At 37.0% G+C, this 20,952-nt stretch overlaps 1 protein-coding gene across 1 annotated transcript in view; it reads right to left on the reverse strand.

Moving 5' to 3' along the window:
- The window catches only part of ppp2r1ba (protein phosphatase 2, regulatory subunit A, beta a), a 24,359-nt gene continuing 3,407 nt past the window's right edge, over positions 1 to 20,952 (reverse strand). Inside the window, exons 4-15 of the mRNA XM_067437824.1 lie at positions 20,915 to 20,952; positions 17,471 to 17,618; positions 17,110 to 17,265; positions 15,548 to 15,662; positions 12,957 to 13,027; positions 8,679 to 8,813; positions 4,163 to 4,336; positions 3,902 to 3,962; positions 3,550 to 3,704; positions 2,098 to 2,240; positions 1,911 to 2,002; positions 1 to 1,084 (exon numbers count right to left, since the gene is read on the reverse strand). The exon at positions 20,915 to 20,952 is cut by the window's right edge and continues 195 nt beyond it. Of these exons, the coding sequence (XP_067293925.1) occupies positions 1,068 to 1,084; positions 1,911 to 2,002; positions 2,098 to 2,240; positions 3,550 to 3,704; positions 3,902 to 3,962; positions 4,163 to 4,336; positions 8,679 to 8,813; positions 12,957 to 13,027; positions 15,548 to 15,662; positions 17,110 to 17,265; positions 17,471 to 17,618; positions 20,915 to 20,952 (1,305 nt within the window). The 3' untranslated portion in view covers positions 1 to 1,067. The remainder of the gene's footprint in view (positions 1,085 to 1,910; positions 2,003 to 2,097; positions 2,241 to 3,549; positions 3,705 to 3,901; positions 3,963 to 4,162; positions 4,337 to 8,678; positions 8,814 to 12,956; positions 13,028 to 15,547; positions 15,663 to 17,109; positions 17,266 to 17,470; positions 17,619 to 20,914) is intronic.

The following is a 20,952-nucleotide window of genomic DNA, read 5'->3' on the forward strand; positions in this document are numbered from 1 at the left end:
TGGGGTTATATAACGTTCTTTATTGAGTTCCCTTCTATCAAGGGCAATGTGACCATATTCATATAAAACCTGAAGCACATTCTAAAGACACTCATTACATAGAATATACTACTATACTGACTGCACTCTGAAGCTGAATTATCGGACAGTCAACATCAAAGGCAAAAGCAATGTGTTGAGGGAGAGAGCTTAAGATGCCCTGCGATTAATAAGCTTCTCAATATACAGACGGCCTATGGAACCAGTGTGCAAGAGGCATGCAGATGCACTCATATAAAGGACAAAAGTTAAACATCTTTTAAAAAAACAAACCAAAACAAGAAAATGTGCAATATGGTCAATGGCACAGAATGGAGAAGCTTGCCTTCTGAAAATAAAAAGGGCCGTTTAGGAATGCCCATCCTCCGTTATAACAGTTGCAGGAAGGAGATGAAAATTTGTCATGGTCCCTTTAAGACGATAAGCACTTTGAGAACAGTATGAGAGCACGCCACTGAAAGAACTGACATGCGGCTAGTGCCTTATGGGGTCTTGGTTTAACAACAGTCGGTGTATGACAGGGCAAAGGAGCAGTGTTCAAATGACAGTTGCAAGTTGCGGTAGTGATTCTGCCCTTGGTCATGCTGTGCACATGCACGAGTCAACTCGAGCTTAAAATCAGCACTAAGAGGAAACATGGTTCAGGCCATCAGACCAGAGGACTTAAATCTAGAAAAATGATGCCTCAAACATCTATTTTTTCTCTCTAAAGCTATGATGCTTCATTACATTGTTAAGTGGATAGTAAAACGTGTATGTCCCCAGGCTGAAGGTTAGCAAGTGAAGGATTAGCATCAGGGGCTCAGCGGGCCTATTGCGGGGTAGGAACGAAGAGCAAGAGGGTGTGTGGTGAATAGTTGAAAAAAAAAAAAAAAACACTGAGAAGCCAAGTTTCCCTAAAACATTTCTCACTGCAAGGGAACCAAACACATTGTTTCTCCATAAACAGTCCAGTGGATGATCTTGGATGTCAATAAATACAATGGAGGTCAGCTTGAGATGGGTCTTATGTTCAGCAAGAAGGTACTTTAGGCCAGAGAAAGAACTGTAGGAAAAGAATAAAAAGAAATATTAAAGGACCCAATATAATACAAGCGAAATCGATGCGCAAACTAGCTTGATATCATTTCGAATAATATTAGGACAGAAGGAAGTTCACTTGGAGTTTGTTCAGAAGTTTAAAACAGCTTGCTAAAGCTACATTTTCAGAAAAGTTTGCTTAAAGGAACACTCAGACATTTGGGGACTTATTCACCATATCCCCCAGACTTAGATAAGTCCATACATATCACTCATCTCCATGCGTCTGACACACTCCGCTAGCCTACCTTAGCACAAAGACTGGAGGTAAACGGCTCCATCTAGCCTACTGCTTAATAAGTGACAAAATAACGCCAACATTTTCCCATTTACATGTTGTGATGTGTATAGTTACATCTAGGGATGGGAATTTTCCAAAAATATTGTATTTGAATATTTGGGCTTTCCCTTACAAGTTTCTCACTCACTTCAAACTTTCTTTCTTCTGCTCGGGTTATGCAGTGAAGCGGGCACGAGCCAGTGCACGCGAGCAGGTGCTCGCATGCGCGCGCGGGTGCTCGCGTGTTCGCATGCGCGGCTCCAGCTCTGCCCTAATGCGACTTATATATGTTTTTTTCCGCGTCATGACGCATTTTTTGACTGATGCGACTTATACTCCGGAGCGACTTATAGTCCGGAAAATACGGTATATATATATAAAAATCTCAAAAAGTACCAATAAGAATACCGTTAAAGTACCGGACCGATAAGCAGTATCGGAAAGAGTAATAATACCGTTAAAACCTTAACGATACCCATCCCTAGTCAAGAGCAGCATTTGTGGAACTCACCACTGATGGCCTCTTGGGCAAAATATTTGACATCCATATCTTGATCTGTTGCCAGTTTCTCCAGCACTGGTTTCACATCTGTCTGCAGAGAGCTGTAATCAAAACATCAGGGGAACATGATGCTAAAGCGAGTAACTAAGAGAAATGTAATTTTTCTTTCTCTGGTCAAATGTTAATGATCACATACCTGCTGTCCAGCACAGGTCCAATCTTCTGAAGGGACTTGGCCACATTGAAGCGAACATTGGCTACCTGGTCGTTGGACATCTTTAAAACTACAGGGAGCATGTGTTTGGTGGTAATATCCTGACCACACACCTCCGACAGAGCCTAAAAAAGACAGTTTCACACATCAGTGCTGATACAGGGATCATGAGCTCTGTTCTCAAACTCCTAAAATGAAGGCTTGATGCAAAAGATCCATTACAAAGTTTTGTTTCTTTTAGGAAAATTTGAATTAAATACAATTTGCTTACACAACTTTGCATACAAACTGCTTTTCCACTATCGGGCCGAACAGTTCACATTGCGCAACTGTTATATTCTGTGCCGATCCAGGCAAGCCGGTATGGTTCTGGTTTTATTTTCCACTGCGGGGCTGATAACAGCCACTCTTTGGAATGTACAAAAGCGTCAGTCGTTGCCTTGATAACCCAAAGGTTTACTGATGATATGAGATGTAAATAACAGCCAAATTATGGAGGATGATCAAATGTTTCTTTTAAGTTTATTATTAATTTTTGTTTGCGTTGCTCAAATAGAGCATGTAGCCAGCTCCAGAGAAACTGGTAGCCAGACAACAGAAAAGTGACCAATCCTGAGTGGCGCCGTCACTTCACGGATTCTACCAGTACAGTTCAGCACAGTTAGACAACCGGGCAGAGAACGGTTTGTAACGGTGCCGTGGCCGTGACAGGCTCAAGTGAAAACACAACTGGAACCATTCGATACCATTCTAAGAACTGTTCGGCCCAACGGTGGAAAAGCGGCTTTAGAGAATCACACAAATAGTTTAGCAACATGCTATTATTAAACTCTAACTGATTTTAGTTCCCTGCGCGTTTTGTTTGAAGATCCCCATTTGTGTAGCTGCATATGAACAGTGCTCTAAAATCCATCACTAACAAGGTTGAAATTCAGGTGGTATGCTGCATTTAAAGGGAGTCACCTATGTAGATAAGATGGCCCAGTAACTGGAGTGGAGATGCTGTTCAGAGACCCAAAACAGCATTGCAGCATCGATGATAGGTGTCTCAATATGCCTGTTTTGACAGTAACTATAAAATATTGATGCTAATATTGTAACTAAATCAGTGTGAATTAAAGTTAAAGATTAGTTTGAATGATAGCCTCTTTTTTTTCCTCAAAACTAGAGATTTCACAATAATATTGTAAAAAATAAGAATTGGCAACAATAAATGGTGTGTTTAAAAACAGAGCGACAACCCAAGCTTTTGTTGATGCCACACTGAAGTTTTAGGTATCAGCCAAATGTGTCTTCATGGATATAACAAGACAGACAGTATTATATATAAATGTCAAAGCATACATCAAACAGCGTTTTTCCACCTAAGTGCATCAGCACCAACCCCTCTGTGACTCAGCGGCAGTTTGTTAAAGCTGATAAGCTTTGACTCACATTAATGCAGAAGAGGGTAGTCATCCTGTGCAGGTAGTTGGGGTCATTAGCCATTCCCAGCACTTTGGGCACAATGGTGTTCTGTGCCCACTCAGCTCCAAACTTCTCCACCAGCTTCATCAGGTTACAGGTGGCTGCCTCTCTTATGGCATATACTAAAGATTACAGAGACTAAAGTGTTAGTTTCATGACAGACTCCAGCACATTATATTTCAATTTTCTTGCTACAAGCAGACAGAACTGCAAAAATACTCTAACATTTAACATTGTGTGGAATACATTATGTGCCAGAGTTGAACACGTTTTAACACTTCAGATGAAAAGGAAATTATGAAAACAAAAAGTAGCCTACCATGATCGACAAGCCAAGCCATGCACAGAGAATTGAGTTTCTCATCGAAGAATTCTACACCCTGGAAGCACCAGAAAGAGAAAAAAAAGATGCCTTAGTTAGATCAGCTTACAGGACCCAAAGTGACTTGACAACAATAAGTTAATAGGATGATTAGTTAAAATGCTTTAAGAGAGACTGAAGAATAAGAACTGGCCAATGGACCAGTCCGATCTCTATTCCAGGATAAAGAATTTGAGAGCACTGACGGTCAGGACTCACCAGCTGTCCAGCCAGAAGGGGCATGTACTCGATGATTGCCAGTCGCACTCTCCATTTGGCATCCTCAGCCAGCTCAACAATAGCCGGAAGCAGAGACTGTGAGAGTTGGCGGATTCCAATCACCTCGTTCACGCAGTCCAAGTTGGAGATGATGTTGAGGCGAACCTCTGGACACTAAAGGACGGACATGAAAAAATTTACTTAAACTAAAATAAGTTTTAGTTACTTAATAAAACTAAAATATAAAATATATTAAAGTAATAAACAGATATACTGAAATATTTATTTTTAAATGACAATTGAGATGTGCTTCATTGCTAGGTGGTAGGGATGTCACAAGTACCCGTACTTGGGTACCAAGTCGGTAGTGAAATTTAAAAACGTGACAATACCAGCATTTCTGTAGTACCGACTCCTGAGTATATTCGGTACCCGCAGCTGCGTTCAGCAGCTTTCGTGTTTATCTAATTACAGGGCTCCAAACTGAATACTAGTGTCTGTGAGTATTAAACATATACCTGCAAACTGACAAGTGGTGAAAAAGGTGACATGTTTGTGAATTAAATACTTTTAAGGGGGATCTAGAGCATTGGCTCAAGGTAGAAATGTTTTGTTTTGAACATGCAAAGGAAGCATTTTCGTGCATTCGGAGCAGAAAATAGAGGTAAAAGATAACATTTGCTTCAAGTAAAAAACATTTACACTATCCCGAACCCTGACCTTTCCCATGATCGCTATGGCAATGTAGAACAAGCCGGTAACAAACTTCCAGTTTACGTTAGTCTATACTGCTATCAGCTAAACGCTTGGTTGTATTATCAGGATTCAGGAGTAGCCTTTTATAACAACGCTTCAGGCAAAATGATCACATCTCCCAGATGGTCGCATGGATCTGATTATCTTACAAGAACTTACTAATATCTGTAGCACTAAGCGGTTCACCTGAGTTATGCGGTGCAGACATTTTGCCACTGTGGTAGGCTTGGCTGTTCCTATGATCCACGCGAGAGTTACCTTCCGTCCATGCGCCTGTAAATCGATTTTATTTTATAATAAATAAAGGTTGTTTCTAACTAATTATTATATTTTGTTATACATTTCCACTTTGCGGGAGTCCCGGAAAATAATTGTATTTTCCCGCAACTCGCACACAATAATATCTTGCCGCCCGCATCCGCATTCACCCATCAAATATTATCCCGCGCCGCACTCGGTTGTGCTGGGTCCCGCAGGAGTGCAGGTCTCTATTTGGATAGTATCGTTAGGCTGTTAGAGCGGTTCAATGCTACACATTAAATATGTAAATTATTGAAAACAATAAACATCCTCGCAATACCCTTGCAAAAAATTATACAGTTTTACTGCAGTATTTTAATTAGTTTAAACAAATATATAAACTCAATAATTACATTTACAGCAATGAAATGTTAATTTTTATTACAATGCACTGAAATTCATTGAATTCCATAAATCTATTTTCATGTTGATTTAAAAAAAAAAGTCTACTGACAATGTCTGACATGAACAACATTTCAACAATTACAAATATTAAAATACAAATATTACTTCTACATCACATTTCTTGAGTTTATTTGAAGCTCGTTGGGCATTGAATGGAGTGCGTAGGGCGCTAGGCCATGTCAAACGGGTCCGTTTATGTTGCATGGTTTATGGAAGCAAGGTTTCAGGGGTGTGAGACACAGGCGCTCATTAACCCAGGCGAGAGCAGCCTTAACTCGGCTAGTCTTTCTGACAACTGCCGCTGCATGGCAGAAGCCCCTCCCATGACGCAAATTTGCGTCTGTTGTGTTGTGAATGTCACACGCGAATGAAGCGAATGGACTCAAAATGTTCACGCGTCCAACTTCGAGCGAATAGCGCGATTTATTCGTGTCACTCGCGTCTGGTGTGAACGCTGCATAACTGTTATGTGTGCTAAACCGGAACTGAGATACCGTCTACCGGAAGTATCGTGTCATTACGACGCCCACAAAGACTGGCAGGAAAGTTGTGGATAGTGCTGGGCATGGTTACAAATTTCACAATTTTATTTGATATTGATTAACTACAGGCCTATGAGGTAGAGTACATAGCAAATTGTATACAGGTCCTTCTCAAAAAATTAGCATATTGTGATAAAGTTCATTAGTTTCCATAATGTAATGATAAAAATTAAACTTTCATATATTTTAGATTCATTGCACACCAACTGAAATATTTCAGGTCTTTTATTGTTTTAATACTGATGATTTTGGCATACAGCTCATAAAAACCCAAAATCCTGTCTCAAAAAATTAGCATATCATGAAAAGGTTCTCTAAACGAGCTATTAACCTAATCATCTGAATCAACTAATTAACTCTAAACACCTGCAAAAGATTCCTGAGGCTTTAAAAACTCCCAGCCTGGTTCATTACTCAAAATTGACACCCTCAAGCAAGAGGGTAAGACACGGAAAGAAATTTCTGAACAAATAGGCTGTTCCCAGAGTGCTGTATCAAGGCACCTCAGTGGGAAGTCTGTGGGAAGGAAAAAGTGTGGCAAAAAATGAGGGTGAAGACTGGGGAGAAGAAAATACAAAAATGCCTAAAGTCCAGTGTCAAGTACCCACAGTCATTGATGGTCTCGGGTGCCATGTCAGCTGCTGGTGTTGGTCCACTGTGTTTTATCAAACAGGGTCAATGCAGCTAGCTATCAGGAGATTTTAGGGCACTTCGGTCTCGGTCTCGGTCTCTGGGTGTGGTGTGCTTAATATGATCGCTTAGGGTGGGAAATATGGCCAAAATGCAAACCACAGCAATAAGCATTAGCTTAATGCAGGTAAAAAGTTCTCAAGTAATTAAGTAATCAAGTAAATGGTCAGTAAAAAAAAAAAACTAATGACGATAGGACAAATAAATACAACATGAAGCTCTGTTAGTCTATTTAAGTTTAGGAAGGCTACTGTTTTTTCCTCCTGTTGTTGTTATTTGTTTAACATTTACAAACATACAGGAGCGTTTATAGGTTATGCTAACTGGAACTGGAAGAACTGAAGAACTGTTAGCTGAAGAATAAAATCTGTTTTATGTGCCTGTGGTACAACGCGAAAGAGACTTAAAACACGAAAGCTAATTGTCTGCCTTATAAGATGCATGTTGGTCTCATTTGTAGTTGTAATACAACGAACTATAGTTGGACTAGCGAAAGAAAGAACTACAACACTCCGGAATAAACACACACACACACTAAAGCGCTGCGGGAGCATATGCACGCAGCACTTGTGAAAATACTCCGCAAAATAGCTCCCTTGTCAAGATATATTATTTAACTATAGGCCTATATCAGAAATAAACTAAACATGTTGAATTTTTACCTCAGTGTTTCTTCTGTGAATTTCTTGCCGTTACCCTCATTTTATTTTAATAATCAGTAATCTGCGGTTTGTCCAATGATATCAGTCACTGTGTCCGTCAGACTGGAGAAAACTTCCCGGTAATGTGACCAAAAATATTTAAGACCCATCGAATCTGAATTTAAGACATTTTAAAGCCTTTTTTAGAGAAAACCTTATTTAAGAGTTTTTAAGACTTTTTAAGGACCCGCGAACACCCAGGTACAGCAAGAGCGATAAGAGAGCAGACGGCTCTGTGTGCTTTCGAATTGCTCTCTTAGTACTTTGATATCATGCACGATCCATCTCCTGTCCTAGACAAAAATCACAATGACGACCTGTTTTGGATCCAAAATGGCAGATTTTGCCAAAAGGTGACAAGTTTGCATCCCTGATAATAGTATATAAATACTGATAGATACCAAACACTGATACCATTTTCCCATTATGCTTTTTTAACAAACAAAAGTGCAGATTTTATGTTTTACTTACCTTTAATCAAATTATCAAACATTTGTCTGATTCATTAAACTGTTAATTAAAATCAAGCAATTTGTTTTGCACTTACTACAGCATGTTGTGCTACATGTTAATCTCTGCATGCAGTCAAGTCAGCAGGGTCTCATTCATTGTGAATTTGTCATCCCTAATTCATAGTTTGATGACTATGTGACAGGATTATTGATTTATTTACACACAGCACTACTCCTAAACAACTGGGCAAGAACTAACACCGAATAGGAAACTGCTTCCTGTCTTAAAACATGGATCAATGCAAGCTGCAGTCCAGGAGTTGGCTTTGTTCTATTTATTTCATGCAGTCTGTGTGACTGACAGATGTTCAAAGACTACTCCCAAGCAACTTGAAGAGCAATCACAATACAGAAAGCAGCAAGCAACAAAAAGCTCCAGTAAAATAAAGAGAAGCGAGATAGTGTGCCACAATCATCCATTCATCTCTCACTTCAATGCTTTCTGCTTTCCACTAAAAGGCTAGCATTAGTAATGCCACACCTTGACAGGATCAAAGTGAGCAGTTGCACAGAAGTATCATCTGTGACTGGAACATGACGCAAATTACCTAAGCCAGACCTGTGCTGGCTTTCTCTCTCTCTCTCTCTCTTACACACACAGCAGGCTTACCTCATCTTTGAGCTGGGCCAGGAAAAGGGGAAGCAGGTGCTCAATGGTGTTGTCTTTGCCTAAGATGGTAGAGAGGCCCATAATGACTGACGCCAGCGCAGACTTCACATGCTGATTAGTGTCTGAGACAAGTTCCTGTTGACAGAGGAGCAAACAACACAATGCCATGAAAGGAAATAAATGTTTTGATACAACGCTCAATCCCTTGTAATACCTAAAGGCTACATAAACTGAAATCTCACTGGTATCTACATCATCTATTGGAGCTTTGGTATTTTGCTACCGACTCTACTGGGGGTGGTGTTATATATACGATGTGAATGTAAAAACAGTAGAGAATATAGATATATTTAGGCTATCAGTGGGCTAGACTGTATTTTGGTACTGATTTACTGTTTTTAACTCGTGTTACATGTGAAGCTTTTTCCATTCAGATGCTAAACTGTTATAAATCTAATGTTTTGGTGTGTGTCTATCTGATTCCAAATCAAAAGGAAAAAAAAAAAAAAACTTACCACTCTGACGCACTGAATCTAATCTTTTGGTTTGTGTCTATCCGATTCCAAATAAAAAAATTTTTTAAAACACTCTGACATACCACTCTTTTGTACTGTACTAAATTTCCTGGATTGCGCAAAAATATTAAAGGGATAGTTCACCCAAAAATGAAATGTTGATGTTTATCTACTTACACCCACGCAATCCAAGATGTAGGTGTGTTTGTTTCTTCAGTAGAACACAAATGAAGACTTTTAACGTTGCTCGTATAATGGACTATGTCAATGGGGTGTATTTCTGACACACAAATCAATATTAAACCCTGCAGCTCGAGGTGATATATTGATGTCTTAAGACACAAAGCGATCGGTTACACTAATTGTGGTATTTTCTTTTACCTCAGATGAATCTCATCCAGTATTCCTAACACCATTACTTCCATTCAATAAGGTCAAAATCCTGGCGTGACCATAGATATATATTTAGATTACTTAGTGCCTGTGCGGATCGAATGAGGCATCTATGTAAATATATATCTATGATCGTGCCGGGACTTTGACATTACTCTGCGCAAGTAATGGCGTTGGGAATACTAGAAGAGATTCGTCTGATATGAGGTAAAAAAAAAAATACTGTTCGGTTTCTCCCAGAAACCGATCGTTTCGCGTCTTAAGACATCAATGTATCGCCACGAGCCGCAGGGTTTAATATAGATTCGTATGTCTGTGTTTTTTACTCTTATAGTGGCTCTCATAGAAATACATCCCATTGACATGCATTATACAAGCAACGGTTGGAGTTAAAAATCTTCATTTGTGTTCTACTGAAGAAACAAACACACCTGCATCTTGGCTGCCCTGGGGGTAAGCAGATAAACATCAAATATTCATTTTGGGTTAACTATCCTTTTAACTCAATTTACAGCAAAAACAACATTTTAGCATAAACCTAGACGCATCCTAGCAGCAGCAAATGTAATTGCAGCAGCAAAAAAAATGGCTGTAACAGCCAGGGCGTCTAGTAGGAATTTGACTGTGGAAATTTTCCCTCCGGTTAATCAATAACAGATAAAACCGGTATCACCGGCGGGGGCTTTTCAAATCACCAATATTAAACCGAATGTAAAACTGACGCTTGGACATTCATAACGGAGCGATTTAGAGCAAAGTGAGTGTTTTCAATTAATTCCTATGAAAGTTAAGCACTTTTTTTTAGCCCAGTGTGGCCGTAAATGTGTGAGCACTGTGGGGCTATGAATGAATAACAGTGCGGCTGTGCTAATTTTAGTTTTGGTTTAGAATTAGCGCCAATTCGGGGGCGGGTTCATTAGCCTATTATTCTTAATGAAAAACAAAACAGTACAGTGACAAACTCATTTAAAGGGTTAGTTCACCCAATAATACAAATTTTATCATTAATTACATACCCTCATGTCGTTCAAAACCAGCAAGATCTCTGTTCATCTTCAGAAAACAAATTAATATATTTTTGTTGAAATCCGATGGTTTAGAAATTAACGACAGAATTTTCATTTGTGGGTGAACTAACCCTTTAAATACTTTACATTTGAAATCAAATCATCCGCGTTCATCTTGTCTGTCAGCTCTTTGCTCTTGTGATGAATGAAATCTGACTCCTGCTGCGTTTGTGCTGTCACTCTCGTTCAGCTCACACTATATTAAGCAGACACTTTCAGTTTTTAATTGTAGAGTCTGTTCTCTAACTAAACGTAATTATTTTATCACAATAAAAATATATACGAAAGTGGGGGCAGGGCCGCTGTGGGCAAGTTATGCGACGTGATGGCAACACCGGCAAAACCAAACTCTGATCAGGTCAATCCCATCATTTACACATCGGTGGGTGGGCTTAACATAATGATTTACAACAGTTCTGCATGAAATCCCTGCTAACAAAGAATGGCACTGAATTCATTCTTAAAAAAGGTAGATGTTTTATCTTATTTAATGCAATGCAATAAAAAATATATATAAAATAATAACTGCACTTGGAACATGCTGCATGTTTCTATGGTAATGAAATATGTCACAGCTCTCTATGAGAAAGATTGTAATGTACCTCAGCTACACTAAAGGTTTGGAATGAAATGTGCTGTGCGGTCAAGAATCTTGACATTTTTACGATCTATGCTGTGGTTTGTTGTTGCAAGTATTATTGAGGGCATAATACATATGTATATATTAGCTGATAAAACACCTGTCCAACAGGGGTTAGGGTTTAAAATCTATGCCAAAATATTTTCACCAGAACAAAATGCTTTTTACAATCCAGGAGAAAACATTAATTCACATTAAGTGAGCCAGTGCAGACAAGTGTTCTAGTGTTGCTACAGCCAGTAGGTCAGAGTACAGACACAATGACACACTGTTAATCTGATCTTCTTTAAGTCTTAGATGCTTGGAGAACAGATGCTGACTCAAGAGTTATCTGCCAGTAACTGATCCAGGATTGAAACTACACATCAATTAAATGTGAGGAGCACTGGAACAAAGGAACATGCGATCAACCTGAAAAGTGACAGATTTAAGATATGATGTTGACAAATGCTGATCAACCTCTGCAATGCGAGTAAATCAACAGCATGCGACCTAATTTCACAAAGGGGACTAAGGGTATGATATGACAACGTGTACAAAAAAAACTGAATGTTTTTTTCCTTGTACATATGACAAATGATCCCAGTTGTCACAGATCAACAAAAATGACTTAAAAATGTTGTATTATGCATGCTAGGTCAGTCGTTGCCGATTTCACTTTGAAAACAAAGACTACGCGCCTATGCATATATGCCTTCTGTTCATATATGCATACATTCATGTTTTTGTAGTCTACACAGAGACAATAACAATACAGTTTTCAAAAACTGGCACTTTGAACCCAGTTTTCAAAAGTTTGCATTTCCAAGCCGCCAAATTATTGTTGTGTAAGTGATAGGCCAAAACTCATAAAAGGTTTTCGCCTTTTATTTGACAAATGGTGTAGTGTAAACAGCCACTGGAACATGTCTACAATTGTACAATTTCACTCGCCTATGACTGAGTTAGTTATCTTTCATTTAGTAAAGATATTTCATTGCTGTCACTTGGCTGAGAGCACCCTCTGTCGCTTTCTCACACACTAAACATGAGAAAGAGAGGCTTACACAATGCGCGTAAAGAGAATCGTCATGCTTGCTCTAAATGCAGGGCTCAACAATAATGACTGCTGTATGGCCAAGAATTGAAAGAACTGTCACTGTCCTGATCAGGCCAGTGCTGCATCGCTATGAAATTTTATAATTTGCAACTTGCATACATTTAAGCCTTGCTAATTTAAGCAATAATTCCTGCTGCTTTCTGTGTTATTAATGTTAATCAAACAACAAAAGCTGCAAAAAATGTCTGTAAATAAACAAAAAACACTGTTCTAGACTGAATAACTTTAAGGATTCATCTATATTTAATTTATATAGTGAAGAAAAAGCTTTTTTGTTTTACATTTGATTACAATTTCTGTACCTACTACTGTCAGTTTAAAAAAAAAAAAAAAAAAAGCTGAAAAGCCCTGTTTATTTCAGCTATTGCGTGTAGGTTAATTATTTGTTCTTATTTTAATCTTTTATCTTTGAAACTTTTGTCTTTAAATGTTTGAAAAAATTCTATTTTATATTTATTTTTTATTTGCATTCCATGCAACACTGGAGAGTAAAGTTAAAATGTACTAGCCAAAGGGGACTCAAGCTTCAGTGTGTCCATAGAGAGTTAGTTGACAGTGTTTTACCTTAACACAGGGGAGAATGTGTGACATGATGATAGTCTCTCTGCTGTCTTCTGGCAAATTTTCACAGAATTCTGAGGATTAAAAAAATAACCAATGAGGATCATTACAATAAAAAAAAAATTGGTAGGCAATACCAGTAAAATTTCACAAAAAGACCAGCTTGAGAGCAATTTTACAAACAAACTGCAGACTAGATGGGAATTTTGTTAAAGCCATCTACAGTCTTTGAACCCCAGTTTTCTACAATGCCAGCTACATTATATTACAAAAATCTTAGTTAAATATTTTATTCTTTAAGTGAGGAACTGAACATATTAAAGCAGAAAATAGAGGCAAATTTAAGATTAAATGAAGAAAAACATTCTGGAACTATATTTCATGATTTGAAATGAGGGATAAAAATTTCTAAATTATATTGGTTAGAGGTTTTAAATTTAATTTTCGATTACTTTTTGATTGATCGTCCAGCCCTACTTAAGAGTAGGTATATGCTGCATTTATTTAATTACAAATGCAGTAAAAAACGTATTACAGTGAAATATTATTCTGATGTACATCTGTTCGCTACGTGAATATATAGTAAAGTGTCATTTATTTCTGTGATCAAAGCTGATTTTATCATCATTTCTCCAGTCTTCAGTGTCACTAATCATTCTCATATTAGGATTTGATGCTCAACAAACATTTATATGATTAATATCAGTGTTGAAAACACTGTTTTGCTGTTTTGTTTTGCATGGTTTCCACAACATTTTTAAGCAGCACAACTGTTTTCAACACAGATAACCAAAAATGTTTCTTGATTATGAAATCCTCATATGAGAATGATTAGTGAAGGATCATGTGACACTGAAGACTGGAGTAATGATGATAAATTCAGCTTTGATCACAGGAATAAATTAAACTTTACTATATTCACATAGAAAAAGGCTGTTTTCACTTGTAATGATATTTCACAATATTACTGTTTTAACTGTATTTTTGATTAAATAATAGACATGTGCCGATTTTCGATAATGCGATTTATCACGATAATGAATATGCACGATATTGTTATCGTGGGCACTTTAAAATATCGTAAATAATAATTTATTAACCATTTATAATTTTTTTTTATAATGCATTCAAGAATACTTTGCCCAGCAACCGTATAAATGCTCAACAGCGCTGTATTCTGCGTCAAAGGGACACGCGCTCAGATATAAACAAGCCAACGTGCGTTTGCACATGACTGAACCGGTGAAGGAGACGCGCTGCTGAAGTGCCGCTCAGTGGCTGTTACCCCGGGAACCCCGCAAACAAACAAAAAAACGCGTGTAGTTTTTAAAACATCCATTCGTTTTTGTAATCTCAATGTTGTTCATCAAAGCACCAAATACTTAATAGGCTATTTATTTTCAAACTTAAACATTTTTATGTTTTAATCTGGACTACAACATGCCCTAATTATTAGAACTGTTCTAATTATTTGTTATAGTTCAGTAAAACTTTGAGACATACAACTTCATTAGTTAACATGTTAATTCATTATTACCAAACTGACAATGAAAAATACTTATAAATAATGAATCATTCTATGTTAATTTCTTAGTTACTGTTTAATAACATTAAAATCAAAATCAAAATAACTTTGTTAATGGACCTAAGATAAAACTAACAATGATCAGTATTTCTTAACTAATATTACCAAAAACATTACACTTTCTGTACCAAATGTAGCTATTGCTCAATCTTAGTGAATGCATTAAATAATGAGACCTTATTGTAATTTGTAAGCCTACCTGTTGTTCTTTATAGCCTAATTTTTTTGCAATTTAATCTGTTTGAAAATTGTACTTCTACAGCTCTGAAAAATATCAAGAGACCACTTAACATTGATTTCTCATTGAGTGGTCTCTTAATATTTTTCCAGAGCTGTATATATTTTGGTGCATTATTGTATTTAAACATTCAGTTATTTTTGTTCTTACAAAAATAGTTCTTAAGGCTGTTATGCTATGGCAACACTTTTTTTTTGCAACTTATTTCAATATCGTGATAAAACTTCATCAATTAATCGCAACATGAAAAATTGATATCGGCACATGCCTATTAAATAAATGAAGTTTCGGTGAGCGGAAGATAATGTTTACAACGTTTAACTGATAGTGTTAATCGGTCAAAATTCTTACTATCGGTTAACGGTTAAGCGGTCAATATAAGCATCCCTAATACACGAGGAACTAAAGCACCGGGATTTTACAACATTCAGTTACATTCGTGTTCTTATTATAATGTTATGTATACGGCAGATTGGTGCTACACTTAACTGCATTTCATCACACAGTGACATGATGAAAAGTGATCACAGTAATTACAGGCATCACTGCAATGCACGCTTTCAAATCCAGTTTCAATTTATTTTGCCGGTCTGGAAGGCGTGCTGTCTAACGCTAACCTTAGGTACCCGGCAAAATGCCGTAAAAAAACAATAAAAATAGTCAGGGCAATCATCGTTTTCATGATCGACTGTTGCAGTCACATTCGAGGACTCTTGCCCATCCCTACTTCATAGTCACGTATTCCATGGCTGCTCTGATGCCTTATCTCACCTTTGACTTTGTTTGCAGCAGCGGCACGAACCTCAGCCTCACAGTCTTTCAGGAGATTCTGAAAGGCTGGCACTAGGTCATTCTTTGTGATTTCTGGACCCACAGCTTTCTGCAGCTGTAAATTCAGAGAAAAGAATGTCATTTCATAATTCCATTTCACCTCAGCGCTTCCTGCAGAATGAAGGACAAATGAATATCCGGTCCACGCTAGGACACAATCAAGTCTATTCTAGCACTGCGTGAGATGAGGTACATAACTAATTTCTAAAGCAGGTAAAAATGCCTGTTTTTCTACCTCCAGGCTTTTTATAGGGATTTATGTAACTGCATTCAACATTTCTTTTCCTGTAAAATATCTGCCATTTCAAAAGGATAATCCAAAATCATCCAGTGACATGATAATATAATATGGTACAGCATTTAGGTCAAGTTACATAACAATACAAAACAATGAACATGAGAGCAGGATTATAGGGACCATTGAACTGTTATGAGGTGTCATCCTGAAACTGTGGAACCAGCTGTAGAACCTTAGAACTAATACTTATTAGGGAAGAGGTTTCCAGACAACTTGCATATCATTAGCAATTTAAAACAAAGTTTAAAAGGAGCACAAATACAGATCATACAAGCACGATTGCTACATCTGTATTCAATGGTAGAGCTCTGCTACTCTTGAATCAAAATTCAATTTATGAACCTCACAAGATTTAGTGGTTTGAATCAGTTTGATGAGTCCTTTAATAGATCAACTGTCAGAGTGGTTACTCAGTTTATATCAGACTCACTTAAGCCAAGCTTACAATAAAAGACTGAAGCTTGTCGAAATTTGATGCATCATTCTGCAACAAGAATTTGCTGATCGCAGAATTTGCATGAATTACAGATTTATTTGAATCTGCTCCCATTGAGTAAAAAAGCAGCAATGAACATTAGCAAAATTAAAACTTTATAGTGTTCAAAAGTTTGGGGTTAGCCAGATTTTTCTTTTATTCTGCATGGACACATTAAATTGATCGCACGTGACAGCGAAGAAAGTTACAAAAGACTGCCTGTTAAAATAAATGCAGTTCTTTTGAATTTTCTATTCAAATAATTGAAGAAAAGCAAAAAGTATACATTTCCACACAAATATTGAACAGCAGGACAATTTTCATTTGTGATAAATGTTTTTTGAGCAAAAAAAAAAAAAACAATTCTGCATATTAGAATGATTTCTGAAGGATCATTTGACAATGAAACCTGGAGTAATAATGCTGAAAATTCAGCTTACCCATGACAGGAATAAATTACATTTTAAAGTATTAAAATTGAAACATTATATTTAAACTATAATAATTTTTTACAGCTTTAAGTAAATATGCAGCCTTGCTGAGTGTAAGAATCTTCTCTCAAAAACATCTGACAGACCCCAGACTTTTGAACGGAAGTGTAGTTATGATTGCTTGGAGAATTATGAATCATTTGGGGAAGCTGTCTGACTGCATGCAAACAGTTTTGTGGTAAGCACTTGGATTTTCCAATAAAATTTAATTGCACATAATTAACACAATTACGCTTACATCAGAGAATTTGTCTGCAACCATGTAGCGAACCCTCCAGGACTTGTCCTCTGCTGCCTGGCGCAGAGTCGGCATCACCAGAGCTTCCAGATCCTCTTGAGGCAACAGAGTGGCAATGCTGACGCCAGCCTCCACAGCCAGGAGACGAACAGAATCCTACAGTGATGTAAATGTTTGCATTCAGATGTCAGAAGAAAACGCTTTTGATATTTACCATACAATTCTGCTGCAGCACTGAGTTACATAAACACAATGAAACCCTTTCAAGACTTGATTGGTCTTGTCATGCAACGTGTGCTGTGGTTTGAGTAATGACTGAATTAAAGTGTTTACATTTTACTGAGTATTACTGAAACCAGACCTGCTCATCAGATGCCAATGCAGTGAAGAGAGAAATGATGTCACTCTTAACATACTCCAGCTCCAACACTTTGGCAAATTCACCCAGCTTGGAGGCAGCTGCACGGCGCACCATGGGAGTATCATCAGAACACAGGGTGCGGAAGTGCCTGAGGAGAGACGGTACACGTGTTAACATGTTTCAAATAAATGGAAAATGAAGGGGGGGTATAACTATAATTACGCTTAGTCTAAATGGCTATTCATACAGAGAGTGAATATTCACCCCCCAAAAGTTCAAAAGTGAGGTTCTGTAAAAAAAAAAAAAAAAATGTAATCAAAAAGATTTTGGGTCTGGAGCCCTGTTTTACAGCTGTTGATATTTTTGATACAAAAGATACAAACATGCCAAAGCAAGAGAAAGAAGTAATGTGACGAGCAGGAATTCATTTAATATACATTTATAATGGAGTGAATGCAGTGAAATCTGCAAAGATACCATGTTTCATAACCAATCTGATTACAATACACAAATTCTGAGTATCGGCCGATACCAGTGCTGTTTTTTCTTGATCACTATAAATGTGTGAAAAAAAGTGTGTGTGTGTAACTAATGATCATTGTTTCACAACAGAGTTCAGTAAACACTCACTACTTCATTAAAATAAATTAATCAAAATATATAATCTATAACAAAACAAAAAAACATTATAAACAAGGTGATTGGATAATTTAGCAACAGAGGTAGCCGAAAACGCATTAGAGTGGATTGCTTTCATAGTGTAGACACACGTGGTCAAATCTGTATCAATTTCTTATTATTTTCTAACTTAAGAAAAAATAAAGGAATATTTTGTATTCCCAAAAACATTTCTTAAAAATGTTCTTATCTTTTTTCTTATGATTGTTCTTAAGATAAAATTTAAGTAATGTATTCATATTCACGAAAATAATGTTCTTAAACATTATCGTAAATAACTTCTTAAAGTAAGGATAACCTCCAACCTATCTTAAATACCCAAATGTAATATGTTTAACAAATTTATTGGGTTGTTTCAAATATTAAGCATTACAACATAACAGTAGCTAGCTAAATATAATATTTATAACCAATAGTACCACCATATGGACGAGTATAAAACCAGCAAGACAATAGCAGACAAGAAACGCCACTTAATTTAAAAATACTACTATAATTGCGTAATAACAAATAGTAGTTGTTTAAAGATTATTTATTTATAAAGAGTGCGCCTTGTGGACAATTTTATCTGCCGTTTTCGGAGTTGTGAGATCCAGGCGAGCAGCGGGTGTTCTGCGCTCATTAACCCGCAGAGAACAGCCTTTCCTCTGACAGTCTTTCTGACGTCTGCCACAGCCTTGGATATCTCCAAGATATGATTTGTGTAGATCTAACGGCCGATCTTTGGTACCCAAGCAGCGTTCTTAATAAATGCCTAGGCTCTTATAAAATACAGATTTTACTGATATTAAAACACGACATGGAGTGATTTACTCCCGTCAAGCCAAAAAAGTCAAAAGTCACAACTAGAATTGTAATATATTACACAAAACTTTTAATGGTCCTGTCTGATAGATACCCAAACAAGCAAAAACTGCAGCATCAGAGGCAATCACTATGCAGCACATCCCTAGTGTGGTTCATATTTTACTCCAAAATTAACAATCGAGAAACATTTACCACTTATAGTAAATTAATCCTATTTCAGGATCATTTTCCCCATTGTCAGATTTTTTCAGGACAATTAACCACATTTTCACTCCAAATTCTTATCACTGTAATGCAAAGAAAAAATGTAATATTTAAACAATATTTAAAATGTAATATTAAAAATGTAATATTGAAATGTATAATATGTGGTGTAATCGCTCAATCGGTGCCTCAACCGCGGAAAGACAAAACAGCTTGTAAACACTTACCTAAGAATTCATTCAGTTAGTTCTGTGTTAGTTCACTAGAAAAACTAATTCTTTCACTAAATATATGCACTATATAGCCTATATAGTCATTATTTTCAACAGAACCTGTTAGTGAGGTCTTGTTTATTTAATGTATTTTCGAATAAATCTGTCATTATTTGACAGCTGTGTATAAATTATTATATTTCAACAACGAATTAGAGGGGAAAATGATTAATAGATAGATTAATAAATGATAATTAGATTTAGAAGTTAACTTCAGCACTGGGAAGATGAATCTGTATTTAAACTGGGTCATTAATGTAGTAGAAATGTGAACTTATTATTGAATTTGGTGCTTTCTATACTGAGAAAAGGCAAAAAATGTATTTGTCTCATGGGGATGGAAGACAACAATTCCCAGAATGCTTCGCTGCCCTACGAGGCCACTCCCAAAGCCACCGCTACTGAATCACTGATCACTTTCGTCTTCATAAAATCAGTTCAGATAGAGAACAGACACTACAATTAAAAACTGAATGTGTCTGTTCAATATAATGTGATTAAGCCGCTGAGGGAGTGTCACAGCACTAATGGTGCAGGAGTCAGATTGCAACATGATGAATCAGCAGAATGAGCTCTTGTGATGAGAGCTGAGGTAAACGCGTCCGCGCTCGCAGCATACATTCACAACGCGTGTTCAGTCTGGCACATTTTCAGTTCATGCCTTTGGAAGCTTAACTTTTAATAGGAATTAATTTGAGAAGTTAAAACACTTACGTTGCTCATCATAGCTCCATTTACATGAATGCCTGCAGCTGCTAGCTGAGCTGTGAGTGTGATCCCACCCCCTAGGCACTGGTTGAAAACCTACGGAATTAGCCCCCTCTGCTGACTGTAGTCTTTAGCCTCTGGCCAAAAATTTTACCAATGACGGAAATCTATGATATTTGAGTCAGCGGAGTAATATTTCCAGAAATAAAATGCATAAATCTCTAATGTCTAAGACATATCCTAATTGATGAAGTAACCCTTTAATCCAAAAACTACCTTATGTGAAGCTTATGAGTGTTGATTATTATATCTAAAAATAAAAGTTAACTGAATTGAGGCTAATAGTTGGGCTCTGTTGTTAACCTTTAATATTACAATGTGCAGCCTGAGTAAGGGATCCTTATATTTAGAGTATTATATTTAAGACATTTTCAGTTATAATTGAATTAATTTAAGGACAGACACAATTTTTACAGTAAACACCTGTTGAATAAAAATTAATAAAAAGCAATTTTGTAAAACTGCTGTACCGAAATCGTACTGAACTGTGACTTCAAAACCAAGGTACGTACTGAACAGTCAGATTTGTGTACCGTTACACCTCTATTTTTAAAGTAAGGTAATGCTGGTAACAATACATGACTTTTAGTCATCGAATTGCTGTTCTTCTCACGCTTCACAACAATAAAGTTGCTGTTTTAATTCAACAATCCTGAATTAAATGTGCCATTGTTTCCAAACTGAAAATCACTCCCCACAAATATGTTGAACTTACTGGCGGATCTCAGCTTTGACTGTACTAGAAACTCGTGG

Source organism: Pseudorasbora parva, chromosome 3, assembly GCF_024679245.1.
Source record: "Pseudorasbora parva isolate DD20220531a chromosome 3, ASM2467924v1, whole genome shotgun sequence".
In the NCBI taxonomy this organism is placed as follows: domain Eukaryota; kingdom Metazoa; phylum Chordata; class Actinopteri; order Cypriniformes; family Gobionidae; genus Pseudorasbora; species Pseudorasbora parva.